The sequence below is a fragment of the Empidonax traillii genome, unplaced genomic scaffold, assembly GCF_003031625.1.
Source record: "Empidonax traillii isolate 1590-97213 ecotype Southwest subspecies unplaced genomic scaffold, ASM303162v1 scaffold308:size980311, whole genome shotgun sequence".
NCBI classification, from domain to species: domain Eukaryota; kingdom Metazoa; phylum Chordata; class Aves; order Passeriformes; family Tyrannidae; genus Empidonax; species Empidonax traillii.
Genome location: NW_020955501.1, coordinates 412,500 through 427,040, shown reverse-complemented (window position 1 = coordinate 427,040; position 14,541 = coordinate 412,500). Strand labels below are relative to the sequence as shown.

Genomic DNA, 14,541 nt, shown 5'->3' with positions numbered 1-14,541 from the left:
GTAAGGAATTTGGCATTAAAAAAAATAAACACAAAGCACGGCAGATATTTTAAATGAATATACAAACATAACTCTTTCCAACACACACATTCTGCTTTCTCATGATTTACATAACATAAATGACTTTGACAACATCTTTATATTCTGTTTATCTTTAAATACTGCTGAGCCAAGAAAATCTGCATATTATGTTTCTGCAGCTTTAACCCTCTGACCCACTGGAGAGTTCTGCAGGCTACAGAGCAACAAAAGTTGGCACTGTGGGTGAAGAGCCCATGGCAAGGAGTAATCACTGCTCTTAAAAGCCCTGAACGTGCCCCATCTAAGTGTACGTAGTGAGTTTGTTAAATATTTATCCAGATTTATATGTGAATAATAAAAATTGCATGCTAAAAGTACGTCAGCTATCTTTAAGCAGCAACATCCACACTTCCATAGTTGGAAAGCTCTTCCTTTTTTCCCCTTGAAAAAGAGAATCTGGTTTCCTAAGCGGGCTGCTGTGCTGACATAGTAAGCACAACAAAGCTGGCTTTGTGGACAAACTGACAGTACGAATCATATAAAAAGAGGTGTTTGTATTATTTTACTATTAACAGTGTGAACCGATTCTACCTGGAACTACAGAGAACAAGGAAAAGGAACCTTGTGCACTGCAGACCCAACTGCTGTGATCGCTACAGGGAATCATAACTTGTATTTTGGACTTCACAACAGAACTAGCGAATCTTACGGCTTGGAAGTCAGCGGCCTGAAGTGGGAATTCCCTCCCCAGCAAATTGAAAATGACCCCACGGGATCAGAGCGGTCTTTCCTAATGGTAAGTATTTAAGTAGGCAATGTTGTCTCTTGTCCCTTGAAGCCTCCAAACACACCGCAGACGTCTAATCTCTGAGCAAAGGCACAATAAAAACAGAAATGGTGAATTTGGGCCTCGGTCCCGTCCAGACATCCTGCCTTTCCACAGCAGCGTGGAAAAGATGGCTAGAGAGTGAATTCCCACTTCAGGCCGCTGACTTCCAAGCCCTAAGATTTGCTAGTTTTAAAGACATGGCTTAAACCCGTACAGAAGCACAACCACGGCTGTAACAGTGCTGAGCGATGTAGTAAGAAACGGCATCAGGAGTTTTATTTCTTGCTTTATTGCTCCACCTCCTGGTTAACTGCAGTTTATTTTTCGAGCAAGAAGCGGGACGAGGAGGAAATCGCTTTCTAGCGGGAACGTCCTCCTCTCGCACAGGTCACACTCAGCAGGAGGGGGCGGCGGGGACACCCCGAGCCTCACAGGAGCAGAACTGTGCCATGAGGGGGGAACCGCCATTGCCGCTCCGCACGACAGCGCTGAGGGGGGAGCCGCGAGGGCGGGAAAAGCGCTGTCCTTCGGCTCCTTTCGGCTCCTTTCGGCTCCTTTCGGCTCCTTTCGGCTCCTTTCGGCTTCTTTCGGCTCCTTTCGGCTCTCTTCGGCCGCGCTCGGGCCTCGGCAGCCAATCAGCGCCGAGCGCGCCTTCGCGCCTGTCCCCGGCGGCTCGTGCCGAGGCGCTGAGGGAGCGGTGCGGCGGGGGCGGTGCGGGCCGTGACCCGGGGAGCGCCCTGCGGGAGGGGAGTGGCCTTCGGCAGCTACTAAACTGTGCGAGGGCAACTCGTCCCTTCCCGCCGGGCAGGAGCAGAGTTCCATTGCAGCTGGAGGGCAGGACAAGGTAACGCCAAGAGCCGGCGGGGCGGGGCTGGGCGTTTGTGGCCTTGCGGGCGGCTCGAGGCTGGCGGGGGTGGTCGGGCCGGGAAGGGTGACCTGTGAGGGGAGAAGGTGGCCGGGTCGGGGCTGGGGGAAGGACTGAACCAGGCAGTGACGCTGGCGCGAGCTCTGGGTGAAGCTGCTCCTGGTGAAACGAATCAGGCCGAATTTAGGCTCCAGCGAAACTTGAAATTAACATCAGAAGTCTTCGAGTTACGCCTGTCCTGAGGCTGCAGGCCCTGCCGTGCTCTCCGACCTAATTGACTTACCAACTTTAAGATTCCTGACGGCCTGTGCCCTGTAAGAGCTTCCCCACGCTCCCCGTCGTGGCTCTGTTAGTGGGGAGGTCCAAGAATGTTGCACGGAAGGGTGCGTTTTACTGAGTTAGCTGAAATTAAAGCATGGCAAACGCAGCGTGTGCTGCTCCTAACATTTACTGGGGTAAGGATGGGGAAGGAGGTGATGGAACACTAACGGTAGAGGTTGTTTGTTTTAGAAGATGACGGGAAGAGCCCGAGCGAGAGCCAGGGGAAGACCTCGCAGACAGGCGCCTCCTGTGCCTATGGCAGGAGATCCAGCTGTGAGTTGGTTTTCTTTTTGGTGAATGCAGTGGGGATTGTCATATCTCACCTATTTATCAGGCATATGTGTTAGATGTTGTATGTGTGGGTATGTATATATTGTCTTAGATGTATAGTTAATATAACTCCATTTTATTAAGGACGTTTTGGTGTCTTTACAGACTTAATTATAGTTAAAGATATATATAATAGAGCTGGGGGAAATAGATAGATATTTTCACAGCCTACTTTGTCCTCTGTGCTACCCTGCAGAGAAGCAGCACATACTAGGCTGCTGCTGCTGCTGTTGATTCATATTTGGGCAGAATGTGGGTCTGGCAGGTGTTCTGACCTGTTCTTCTTGGTTTTAATTTCAATATCAAGGAGTTTATGCATTGGAACTAGTATTTAGGTCTTGTTTTGCACTTACACGCACTGGTCAAAGTGTAACTTGAAAATGGCTGATACTTCTGTGTTTGCAGCCATGGCCACATGCCTGGAGGTTTTTTAAAGCAGTTCCTTAAATTTGTCAGTTGTCAGTGATCATATTTCATCTGAGCACGTGGGGTAGACTGGAGGAGTGCTCCCGGTCATTTTCTTGCCAGTGTCAGTTGTTCCCAACCATGGCAGGTTCCGCTGGATGTGCCAGGTGAGGTGGCTGAGCCTCAGCAGCCCCAGCGGATCAATGTTCCTCCACAACCATCCGGAGAACCTGGAGGCCATGGACGACTGAGGGGCTTTGAGAGTGTTCTGCAGGAGAGAAGGCCAGAAGGTCAGATGGGGGGGGAAAAAGTTCATTGCCCACAAGAGCTTGTGTTTTGAAGAGAATGCAGTTAAGAAGTTCTTTTGACTGTTTCTCTCTTTTTCTTTTCAAAATGAGATTTATTGCTATGGTCTGGAGAAGTTCACGGTACATACCTTGTGATGATGGTATTGTCATGTTAACTGAACCAGGAATTTTGAAAACTACCTCAGCTGTAGCATCTCCTTTGTCAAAATAGTTGACACAATTAACTGCATGAATACCAATAGTAAATTTCATTTTGATACTTCGTTACTTTCTTGAATCTTAATAAGGAAATTAAACTTTCTTGCCTGTTTCACATCACAGTGTGTTTACATTTGGTGGCAGCTGGAGCTAAAAGGAAAGACCTGTCCTCCCTGTATTTGCAGAAGAGATTATTGATTTGGAGGCTTGACATCTGAGTTTTTTTTGTCATCCTGCTGTGAGCTGTTCTATTTGCTTACTAGTTACCTTTCCATAAATTTTAGGAAGTTACTATGTGTTCCTTCAATTCTGTTTTAAGATGTTTGCTACATAGCAAAAGCTGAAAATTAACATTTCGTGATTTCTCTTAAATTTATACCTTTCAAAATTGAATTGTATTGCGTTCTAATTTGTATAATAGTATCTATAATATATTTATATATTACTTGATTTCTGATTCTTCCTCAAATTTAAACCAATAGGATTACGGGTTTCCTCGGGACTCCAGGATTTGAGTTTACGAGACAGGGGTGGGCGTCGGAGAGATTACCATGACCTGGGGGTCAATACTCGACAGGCCATGGTGCACGTTCAAGATTCAAAGACTGGTATGTTTACACTATAGACACATAAGCAAGTTGAAATGAAAAATAGTTTTCTTTATTTCTGCTTTGAATTTCCCCGAGAGAGCAGAGTGAAAAAAAAACCCTTTACTATGTACTAGAAAAAGATAAAAGTTGCTCTTGTATCCCATTCACTAACCAAATTCATAAAGATCTCTAAATGTGGAATTTGAAACCTCCTAAACTTTTTCAAAAAGTGACATGCTTCTTTTATGGAGTTGAAATCATGCATATGAAAAGTACAGCAGACTGTCACGATGGTCCTGTGTACCTGCTAGAATGTAATCCCTTACCCTTTTTAATGCTCCACAGGGCAGGTTCTGTGCTGATGATGGTTTTGTATTGTAACTATGAGACATCACACCATATAGCAACGACTGTAGTCCACTTTTGCTTAATTGAATCATAACTGGAGCATACCACAGGCCTGGGAATGACAGGGCTTAGTTCTGCTCAAGTCACTTTGGGCCAGGAGCAGGGTAGTTGTTCTCATTCTCAGATTTTCTGTCTAGAGCTATGGTGCTGCTAGTTCATGGATCTCTGTCCTTTGTAGGCAGCTGTAGTGCTGGCCTTCTGTTTTCCCTTTATATCTGTGTACAGGTTGCTGATCTAAATGCTTACCTGATGTGATGTGAGAGTGTTCCTGCCAACTGAAGGAGTTACAAAAAGCTCTAATGAGCAGATGAATATCTCATAACACTGTGCCATAACTCACCGAGCTTGAACAGAGGCAGAACACAGCAGACCTCTAATCTTTGTCTGAATGCCATAGTTTTTAAAAATCTCTGAGAGCTTTTGTATGAATATAAACCGGGTGAAATCTTGTGCCTATAGATATGTTTGCCTCTCATTTTAGGCTGGTCAGGTAGAACGATAAAATTGACTTCAAATCACTATCGTTTGACGTCTCGACCCCAGTGGGCTCTGTACCAGTACCACGTTGGCTACAGCCCTGAGATGGAATCGCGCCGTCTCCGATCAGCCCTGCTCTTCCAGCACGAGGAGAAGATTGGCAGGACCCACGCCTTCGATGGCTCAATATTATTCTTGCCACAAAAACTGCGGAACAGGGTATGATAGTAGAATGCTATTTTATTTTTTATTTTGGCTTTCGTTTTATGATGCTTCTTGTTCCTTACTAGCCAGGGTGGAGTTAGGGAATGGATGTCCCAGAAGTGATGTTTAGTTGGATTGAATTTACTAGTATAAGCTAATTTGCTTGTGTAGAGAAATTTGGTAATAAACTTCTGTTTCTAATGCTTAGGTTCTGCAGGTTAGAATAACCCTCTATACAGACAGCATTTCTCCTTTAGTTTTCTTTCTGCTTAATTCTTTTCAAAGCTTCGGTAAATTAACAGTCAGCATAATTGAAAGGGTGGATGAATTGGGTGTATGTGGCAGGGTTTTGGTAGTGAGGGGGTCTGAGGTGACTCCTAAGGGAGTAATTAAATGTATGTTAGTTGGCAATATATTAAGTTTATTTCCTCAAGTTGAGTCTTTTTCCTGTCATGGTAATTGGTGAGTGATCTCCTTATCTTCATCTTGAATTCAGCTACTCTGGGGATAGCCTCTGTTCTACTCTGTTAGTCATCTTCACACAAATCAAGTTGTAATTTACAGTCCTAGTAGAAAATCAGATTCCTGTTTCAGTTAGTCTTGAATTATTGCATAGAATCTCAGTGTACAAGTCCAGTTTGATACTGGTGGAACAAAGTCCACTAATATCTGTTTGCCTCTAGTTTTATTAACTTCATTTCACTTTCTCAGGTTACTGAACTGTTTAGTAGGACTCGAAACGGGGAGGATGTGAAGATAACAGTTACTTTGACTAATGAGTTGCCACCTACTTCACCTACATGTCTGCATTTTTACAACATCATTTTTAGAAGGTTTGCTGTACAAATTATATCCTTATAAGAAGTCATTCTGAAAATACATGACTTAAGTTTTTCCTTTCCGAAGAATAGATTACAATAAATAAGTATTGCAAATGTAAGTCTTTGAGCCTTTCTGGCTACTGTTGCCATGTGGCCAACCACATCTGGCAGTGTTTTAATGTGCAGTTATGTGTGTATTTCTGGCTCCTGTTAGTGTGAAATGAGTTTTTACCTTTCTCCTGAGCAGACTGACACTGCAGTGCTAACTGTTGTAGGCAGACAGTCCTATCTCTACTCTCCTTTTGAGGGTTTGCCTCTTAAAGCAAATAATACAGCAGGACCTTGAGCTGGCAAATTACTTTTTTTTGGCGGTAATATTTCCACTTTACTGTGGTACCTGGACTGTCTGGTTCATCTGAGATGTAGCTTGTTTGGAGAAGGGCTGGGTTGTATTTTAACTTACCTCACCTGATTGCCATTAGTAAGTGTCCATGACATTTTCATTAAACTCAATTTAAAAAGTTCCTGTTTTATCTAGTCAGATGAATAAAAAATGAGGTTGTGGAGAGGAATGGGATCATGCGTGGTGTGACAAACTGAATAATAATAATAATGCTAAATGATATCCATATTTTAACTTCTAGGCTTCTGAAGATGCTCAATTTGCAGCAGATTGGCCGTAATTACTACAACCCTGGGGATCCAGTCAGCATCCCTAATCACAGGTGTGGCAAAAATACTTAGGTTCAGGAGGGGTGCTGGGAGAGGGGTTGATCTTTGGTGATGTATCCTGTAATAAAACCATGCACATAAAAACAGGCATTCCTGGGGAAGCATAAAATCTCATTCTCCTGACTTAGTTACATGTATGTGTAAGATCTCATTACTTGTTACCAGTGTGTGTTCTGCCTAGGAGATTTTACCTTGCTTAGAGGTCTGTAAGGCTGAGATCTCTGAACACTTTAGTTCTACAGCTCGGAAGTGTGCAACCTCCACTCTGAAGGCTGCTCAACCTGCCATGTGAGTTCATACCTGGCCATACCCATCTGGATGGGTAGTTCTGGAACAAGGCTGTTGCTGGCTGTTGTGTCTTGTCCCCATTCCCTGCCAGGATCCCATATAATGTGGCTGCTGCTCTTGGCTAGCCTGAGGCTTTTTGTACAAGTTAGGAAGCTTGAGCTTGCCTGGGGTCCCATCGTGTTACTCCTTGCCATTAACCTGGCCTACAACAACCCAGAAGAAAGTGGACAGTGTTCTACTACATAAACTGCTGGTCTTTTTCTCTTAAAAGTGTCTTAAATGCCTACACACTTTGTCTGTGAGATATTTAAGACTAAGAGCATGAAATTAATTTCCTAGCCTTTGAGGCATCCTTGCTTTCACTTCAGTTATAGCTACATCATTCAATTAATCTGATTTTAAGCTGATTAAAGATAGCTACATGTAAAATATTTTGCATTTTGTTGACCTTTAAGAGCTTTTTTTTATGTTTGGATAGTGGTTTTTTAGTGTCTTCACTGCTTTCTGATGTTGATGAAAGTGGACAGAAATAAGGGGTGCGAATGAAAACGCTCTAAGAAGCACGTTAAGATTTTGTATGTTCTCCTTTGACAGGTTGATGGTGTGGCCAGGCTTCGCAAGTTCCATCCTCCAGTACGAGGAGAGCATTATGCTGTGTGCAGATGTGAGCCATAAGGTTCTTCGTGGGGAGACAGCGTTGGATGTTATGCACAGTCTCCATTCCCAGGTTGGAGAGGAAAGGTTTCGAGACGCCTGTGCTAAAGAGCTGATTGGTTTAATTGTTCTTACAAAGTAAGTCTCTGTGGACTCTTGTTGTCTTGGATCTGTCTGTGCTCCATGTCCTGAAGTACACAATGAAGCATCAGAAAGCATGCAAATGCTGTCACTGTCAAGCTGGCAAATTAATCAAGGTGACAGCATTTAAAAAAGCAGAAAGCACATACTGGGTTAATTCTATTTTCTTTTGGTTTCATTACAGTTCAGTTTTTGGTAGAATTGAGGGCCTATTACAATTGAAAACTTGAAGTTTCTACTTCTGCTTGGAGCAAAAATTTCAACTTACATGAGTATTGTGATTAACTTTTTTGTCCCACAGTTGTATTTCTTTCCTGTTTAAGATATAAACAAAACCCAATTTAAATGTTTACGTATGTAGGTACAATAACAGAACATACAGAATTGATGACATCAACTGGGATAGCAACCCAATGGGTACCTTTAGAAAATCAGATGGTACTGAGATCAGTTTCCTGGAGTACTACAAAAAGGTATGGAAACTTAACCGTGTGTGTTGTGCTGTAACTTGGAGCACTGGAGCATTGTTACAGGTTTGCTTATGATGCATGGATTTGTAATTAATTAATGTAATTAAGAATGTTATGTTTAATGGATACTTTGTAACTTGAGATCAGTAAATAACCTACACAGTATGATTTGGTGGGAGTACTCCATCCCAGGGAGTAGCTGGTCAGGCAGAAATGGCTGAAGGGTTGCATGGATGAGCAAGGACCTCTTGGGAAAACTCAAAGGAAGCTTATGGAAGGTGGAAGCAAGGACAGATAATATGGGAGGAATACAGGTGCATTGTCACAGCATGCAGAAATGAGGTTAGGAAAGCCAAAGCTTTATGAGTGAACTAACATGCAATATGTATTTCTAATCAGCAATATAATATAGACATTGGTGATCCAAAGCAGCCTGTCTTGATCAGTCAGCTGAAGAAGAGTAGAAACATGGAAGGAACTGTGGTTCTAATTCCGGAGCTGTGCTCCCTAACAGGTACTGTAGAATTTTTTCATATTAAAGCATTTGTCAAACCATAACACCTACTGAAATGGGTATTTTGACAGCAGCCTTTTGTTCAGCAGAAATGTTTTGTTTGTATAAATGTGAGTTTAGAAACAAATTTTGTAGCTAAAAGATTTTAAACAAGGCTGAAAAGTTTGAGGGGTTCTGATGTTGCATAGTCTGCAGGTATGGTGTTCAACATTGGCACACTGATAATGTATAGAGGTTTTTGGTGGTAGAATTTCTGTTGAAAAAGAGAAACTTAATAGAAATTGATAAATTTGTAAGATGTATAGATCTGTACATTGCTCTGAGGTACTCACTCTGCACTAGCAGTACCTGTGTCAGCACTGGTTTGTTTTGATTTGGAAATGCAAACAAAGACCTGCATTCCTTGTGTGGTTTCCTCTCAAGCGCAAAAATCCAGCATCTTTTTTTTCTATTTGGATGGGAATGTTTGTACAGAGAGCAAACCTTGACTACTCCTGCCACCACTTTGTGTCTGCAGTACATGCATCATTAATCTGTGTGGCTTGGAAGCTTAATTTTTGTAGTCCTTAGATTTAACTTTTGCTGAGAAAGAGCTTTTGCCGTTGCCAGGGTTAACGGAGAAGATGCGGACTGACTTCAACATGATGAAGGACTTGGCAATTCACACCCGGCTGCCACCTGAGCAAAGGCAGCGGGAAGTTGGAAGACTCCTTAACTACATCCAAAGGTGTGCCACCTGAACATCTTCTGTGCTTCTGTGTCGTGAAAAATGTGTATAATTCACTTATTTCTTGCAGCAGAGTCAGCAAGAGCACATTTCTCATGTTTTTAATTTCAATCTTGTTTTTAAACAGAGATGACAATGTTCAGAAGGAACTTGGAAACTGGGGGTTAAGCTTTGATTATAAACCAGTGGCCTTTTCAGGAAGAGTTGTTCAAGGAGAAAAGATCTTTCAATCAGGAAACATGGTAACTAATAACACAACTTACACACAGATCTTTGTCCAAACAGAAGACTGGCAAACTTCTTAAACTGTTTACAAGTTCTATTTAGAAACCCTTGGAAGCACTACATTACAATAGTGTCTCCCTTGCAAAACAATCCCTCTGTTCAAAGAAAGTCTTTCCAGGTACACAACTAGGAGACTAGAGATGTTTCTAACTAGTTTCCATTTATTAAAAAAGTACCAAGACTTTTAGATGACAAGCCACTGTTTATTTGAGTTCAGTAGACAGAACACTTAAAGGTGGGGTGACCAGTATGAATCATCTAAATTTGAAAAAAGTCTACACCAAGAGCTGTGTCTTTGTACCACAGAGTGTCTGCAGCAAATAGTAACAACTTAATCTGGGCTAAAAATTAGAAGTATGTTTGCATACTTAGGAATGAAACATTTCAAAAGTGTAATTTCTTTATAGGGCTAGATAAAACTTGTTTTAAATTACTGACAATAGCAGTAAAAGAACAGGTAAAAATGAGGTGGTGTTCTAGGCAGAAGTGTTAGTCTGTTCTTGAAGTGCGTCAGGAAGTAGTTTTGATACAGCTTATCTGGTAGGGTGTTGATTTTCTTTCTTTACCGTCTTCTTCCAGATCGATTACAACCCTCAGTTTGCTGACTGGACAAAGGAAACCAGGGGAGTTCCCTTAATCCGTGCTGTGCCCATGGACAACTGGCTGTTAATCCACGCCCGGCGCAACCACGACGTTGCCAATACCTTAATTCAGAGCCTGTACAAGGTCACACCCGCCATGGGCATCAGGATGAGCAGGCCCATCACGTGAGTGTCTTCAGAAAGCTGCTGGAAAAACCATTTTAGACTTTATGAAGATGGGTCTGTTCCCGTGCTTAGGCTGTTAAATGAGAGGGTGTAGTGTGTCACACCGACTTGTGTGAGAATTCTCATAAACTAAAGTTGTTTTCAATATGCAAACTGGGCAGCTTTCTCTTGTGACTGACTTTCCTACTCATACATTTATTTCTGAGAGCTTTTTGCATGGAAATATCAGACAGTCATTGAGCAAAACCTTCTCAAGTAGAGCCATATTTAATAAAAGAAGGAATATGTGTTTTCTTGCTGACTTAAGCTGTATTCTAATTTTGATGTGTTCTTGTTCCAAATATCCTTCTTTGAGTACCTGTGCTTGCCTTTAACTTTGAATTTCATTATGTTTGGAAGCTTAAACTGGAGGTGACTCCTCTTAATCTTCAAAATGTGTGAATATTATATGCTTTTTAATAGCTATAAATGTGACAGTACAGTACTGCTGTATAGTGGGCTTTCTGCTTATGCATAAGTAGTTTCAACAGCTGTTGTTTTTTTTCCTGAAGTTTCAGTAGGTGTTAATTGTTTTGGTTTTTTTCAGTAAGCATTTTTTCTTTCTTTTCAGGATTGAAGTAGATGACAGAACAGAAGCTTACTTGAGGGTTTTACAGCAAAGGGTTACCCCTGACACAAACATAGTATGTATCTGAATCCATAATTTCAAATCATGTTGGTCTCTGGTGTGTTAAGATTAGCGGGATTTGTTCTCAGAGATACTACTCTTGGCTCCTGAGAATCCACTAGCTGCTTAATCCTACTCCTGATCAAATCCAAGGCTGAGTATCCTTCTGGATAAGAGCCTTTGTGCTTGGCTCTGATGTGCAGACGCTGAAACTTTACAGTTGCTTCTTTCACTGTGAACACTTGGGTGTTTCTCTGGAGCGTAAGAAACTTTTCCTAAAGAAATCTGGAATGCTGTGTAAATATTAGAATGCAGCTTCTTACAAAGGGTTTGTTTTTTGGTTTGTTTTTTTTTTTCTTTATAGGTGGTTTGCATTTTGTCTAGTTCCCGAAAAGATAAATATGATGCCATCAAGAAATACTTATGTACAGATTGCCCCATCCCAAGTCAGTGTGTGCTCGCTCGCACTTTAAGCAAACCTCAGACAATCATGACTGTTGCAACGAAAATCGCCCTGCAAATGAACTGCAAAATGGGTGGAGAACTTTGGAGCGTTGAGATCCCAGTAAGTAATATTAATTTTTTTTTTAAATTGGTAACTTTTTTTTTTTATGAGCTTCACTTAAAAAGCAAGAAACCATACAGCTTGTGTCATGATCTTGTTACCCTTCAGCACGTCTTCATGTACTAATACATATTCTGTATTGACTTCTTTTAAGCTGAAGCAGGTGATGATTGTGGGAATTGATTGTTACCACGACACTGTAACTGGAAGGAAGTCAGTGGCAGGATTTGTGTCTAGCCTGAATCAAACAATGACACGGTAAGATTTGCCAAAGGCAAAAAAATAAAGTAAAAAAAGGACCTTTCCCTTAACTGAAAAGTACCTTGAATGTGGTGGACCAGCAGGAAAACATCCAAATTGGTTTGCTGTACATTGTTAGTAAGAAATATATTGTGAATTAGTTTTTCCACTGTACCTCTTGGAGTAGCCTTGTCCCTCTTCCACGGTGCATGGAACAGAGGGCATCAGGGTGTGACAGGCTCTGTCTCCTTTCCAGTTGACTTGTGTGAACGTTATTTTTGATTGAGAGGAATTTCAAGTGCTGCTGAGGCACTTTTACCACGGGGGAAATATTCTCATGTAACTCCTCCTTGGCTGCATTGACCCACAACACCCATGAAGCCTTAAGCAGTCATAGGGATTTTAAAAATAACTTTACTGAATGAAGCCCAGGAAATGCTTTGAAGGTCTTTTATTTTGTTCTTCACAGGTGGTTCTCCCGCTGCGTCGTTCAAAGTCGTGGGCAAGAACTTGTGGATGGAATCAAAGCCTGCTTGCAAAGTAAGAGGAGGAGTTCTGCTCTTGTGGAGTCATCCTCAGAACACACCTCCCCTGCTGCCTCGAGGGGAGGTGTGACCAACTTGCACTTGAATAGTAACAGATCAAAACTACAGTTGTAAATATTGCTGAAAACTAACAATAGCATTTTGTATAAAGTCTTTCTTTGATTCCAGTATTTCTTCGCAATAATTATGAATTACTTCTCAGTGAACTTAAGAGAATGTTTCAGCAGACATGGATTTGAAGGAGAGCAGCTCCCTGCTGTAAGGGAGGCCAGTGGAGCAGAGAGTCTCCTTAGGTTCTTACTTTTTTGTCAGTGCACAGGTAAACCAGAGTTCTTTTTGCAGGTAATATTTGTGTAACACGATGCTTAGTTATTTCAGGTGACTGAAAGATTGACGACTTTGGTTTTCAAACTTCTGTTTTGCCAGGAATAAAAACCTATTTTTTGTTTTGGAATAAATTCTCATTACAGCTTTTACTCTTGGGGTTTTTTTGTTTGTCTGTTTTTTTTAAGCTGCTCTAAGAAATTGGTTCAAGTGGAATAAGTGTTTGCCCTCTCGAATCTTTGTGTATCGTGATGGTGTTGGAGATGGCCAGCTAAATACCCTGGTTAATTATGAAGTGCCTCAATTCCTGGATTGCTTGAAGAGCATCGGTACTGACTACAGGTAAATCTGTTTCCACCACCCCTCTTGTTTATACTGCAAGAGAAATTAGCACGGGGATACAAAACGAGGTTATGGATGAAGATTGTCTCTCTATCCGTGCTTATTTTTACTTGAGCTCAATTAACTGCCTTTCTGATGATTGTTTACATGATTTCAGATAGCTGACTTATAATAAGAAAATCCTTAGTACATGCACCACATGACTGCAATACACATATATGCACATATACTCCTTAGGCATTCTCTGTGGATGTGGTAATTAATGCTTTTTTCCAACTGGTTGATCATAGCCTGATGACTCTCACGTGTCTGGTAAGTCCATCTTTTTTCTTTCTGCATCTGAAAGGATCATGTTGTCTGTCCAGTCATTTATATTCTGCACAGTTTTCAACATTCTGCTTTTAAACTTAACAGCAGTGACTTAACCTGCTCTGAAAAATGAACATGAACATGTTTCCTTACACTGCAGGCAAGCAGAGCCCCAAACAAGTTGCAGCTCAGAGGAATTGAGGTGCTTGGTTCTTCTCTTTAGTTTCTCTTTAACAGCATTTTTGATAAAAAGCAAGGCATTGTTTTCTATATGAAATGATAGAATAGAGAGTAGAAATCTGGTCTGTATTTAGTTTCTCTCTTTTTGGCCTGTTTTTCTCTCTCCCTATGAAGTTTAAATATAAGTTAGATTGGTGAGAAATAATATCAGAGTATCCAAATTCGTGAAAACTGTCATTTAATCTAAATCAATTAATTAATGAGGACTTCTTTGTGAAATTAATATCCTGGGATCTAGAGAATCTGTTCCTGAAATACTGTTAGTGCAGTTTTTTATTATAGTTTTGGTTTTTTTCCTTTATTTTAGTCCAAGACTTACTGTGATCGTTGTGAAGAAACGAGTGGGTGCCAGGTTCTTTGCAGAGGTTGGTGGAGGACTTAAAAACCCACCCCCTGGTACTGTTGTTGATACAGTGGTTACCAGACCAGAGTGGTAAGTTACTGGAGAAGTATCACTTAGTCCTTTTGGCAGCAGCCTTATAATAAAGGAAATATATTAATATATATAAAATGGACTGTGGGATCAAGTAGAAAAATAGTTTCCACATTTCTGTCCTTTCGGGAAGAAATCATAGTGAATTTGTAGATGAAAGAAGTGGACAAGCTTACATTTTACAAACTGATTATGCACTATTTGTATACATCAGAATATTACATTTCAAGTGTGTGTGTTTCACTTTTAGTGTTTCTTGTTTTGGTTGTTAAAGATTTAGTTCTGGACGAGAGTGTATTGACAGGATTGCCCAGCTGTCCTTACTGGAAAGCAGCCCTTTCTGTAACAGCCTTTGCTTTTCCTGTTACAGGTATGATTTCTTCGTTGTGAGCCACACAGTGAAAAATGGTTGTGTCACACCCACTCATTACAACGTCATTTATGATGGCAGCCAGCTGAAACCAGATCACTTGCAGAGGTTGACCTACAAACTCTGCCACATGTACTATAACTGGTCGGTA

The 14,541-nt window shown here is 41.4% G+C and overlaps 1 protein-coding gene across 1 annotated transcript in view; it reads left to right on the top strand.

Moving 5' to 3' along the window:
* The first annotated feature begins 1,662 nt into the window (after positions 1 to 1,662).
* PIWIL1 (piwi like RNA-mediated gene silencing 1) overlaps positions 1,663 to 14,541 on the top strand; it is a 14,380-nt gene continuing 1,501 nt past the window's right edge. The window contains exons 1-19 of the mRNA XM_027891040.1: positions 1,663 to 1,694; positions 2,226 to 2,317; positions 2,895 to 3,061; positions 3,760 to 3,889; positions 4,761 to 4,971; positions 5,668 to 5,789; positions 6,422 to 6,502; positions 7,392 to 7,589; positions 7,954 to 8,065; positions 8,462 to 8,576; positions 9,186 to 9,303; positions 9,431 to 9,545; positions 10,168 to 10,355; positions 10,966 to 11,038; positions 11,387 to 11,587; positions 11,742 to 11,845; positions 12,297 to 12,367; positions 12,885 to 13,038; positions 13,895 to 14,020. Coding sequence (XP_027746841.1) covers positions 2,229 to 2,317; positions 2,895 to 3,061; positions 3,760 to 3,889; positions 4,761 to 4,971; positions 5,668 to 5,789; positions 6,422 to 6,502; positions 7,392 to 7,589; positions 7,954 to 8,065; positions 8,462 to 8,576; positions 9,186 to 9,303; positions 9,431 to 9,545; positions 10,168 to 10,355; positions 10,966 to 11,038; positions 11,387 to 11,587; positions 11,742 to 11,845; positions 12,297 to 12,367; positions 12,885 to 13,038; positions 13,895 to 14,020 — 2,375 coding nt within the window. The 5' untranslated portion in view covers positions 1,663 to 1,694; positions 2,226 to 2,228. The remainder of the gene's footprint in view (positions 1,695 to 2,225; positions 2,318 to 2,894; positions 3,062 to 3,759; positions 3,890 to 4,760; positions 4,972 to 5,667; positions 5,790 to 6,421; positions 6,503 to 7,391; positions 7,590 to 7,953; positions 8,066 to 8,461; positions 8,577 to 9,185; positions 9,304 to 9,430; positions 9,546 to 10,167; positions 10,356 to 10,965; positions 11,039 to 11,386; positions 11,588 to 11,741; positions 11,846 to 12,296; positions 12,368 to 12,884; positions 13,039 to 13,894; positions 14,021 to 14,541) is intronic.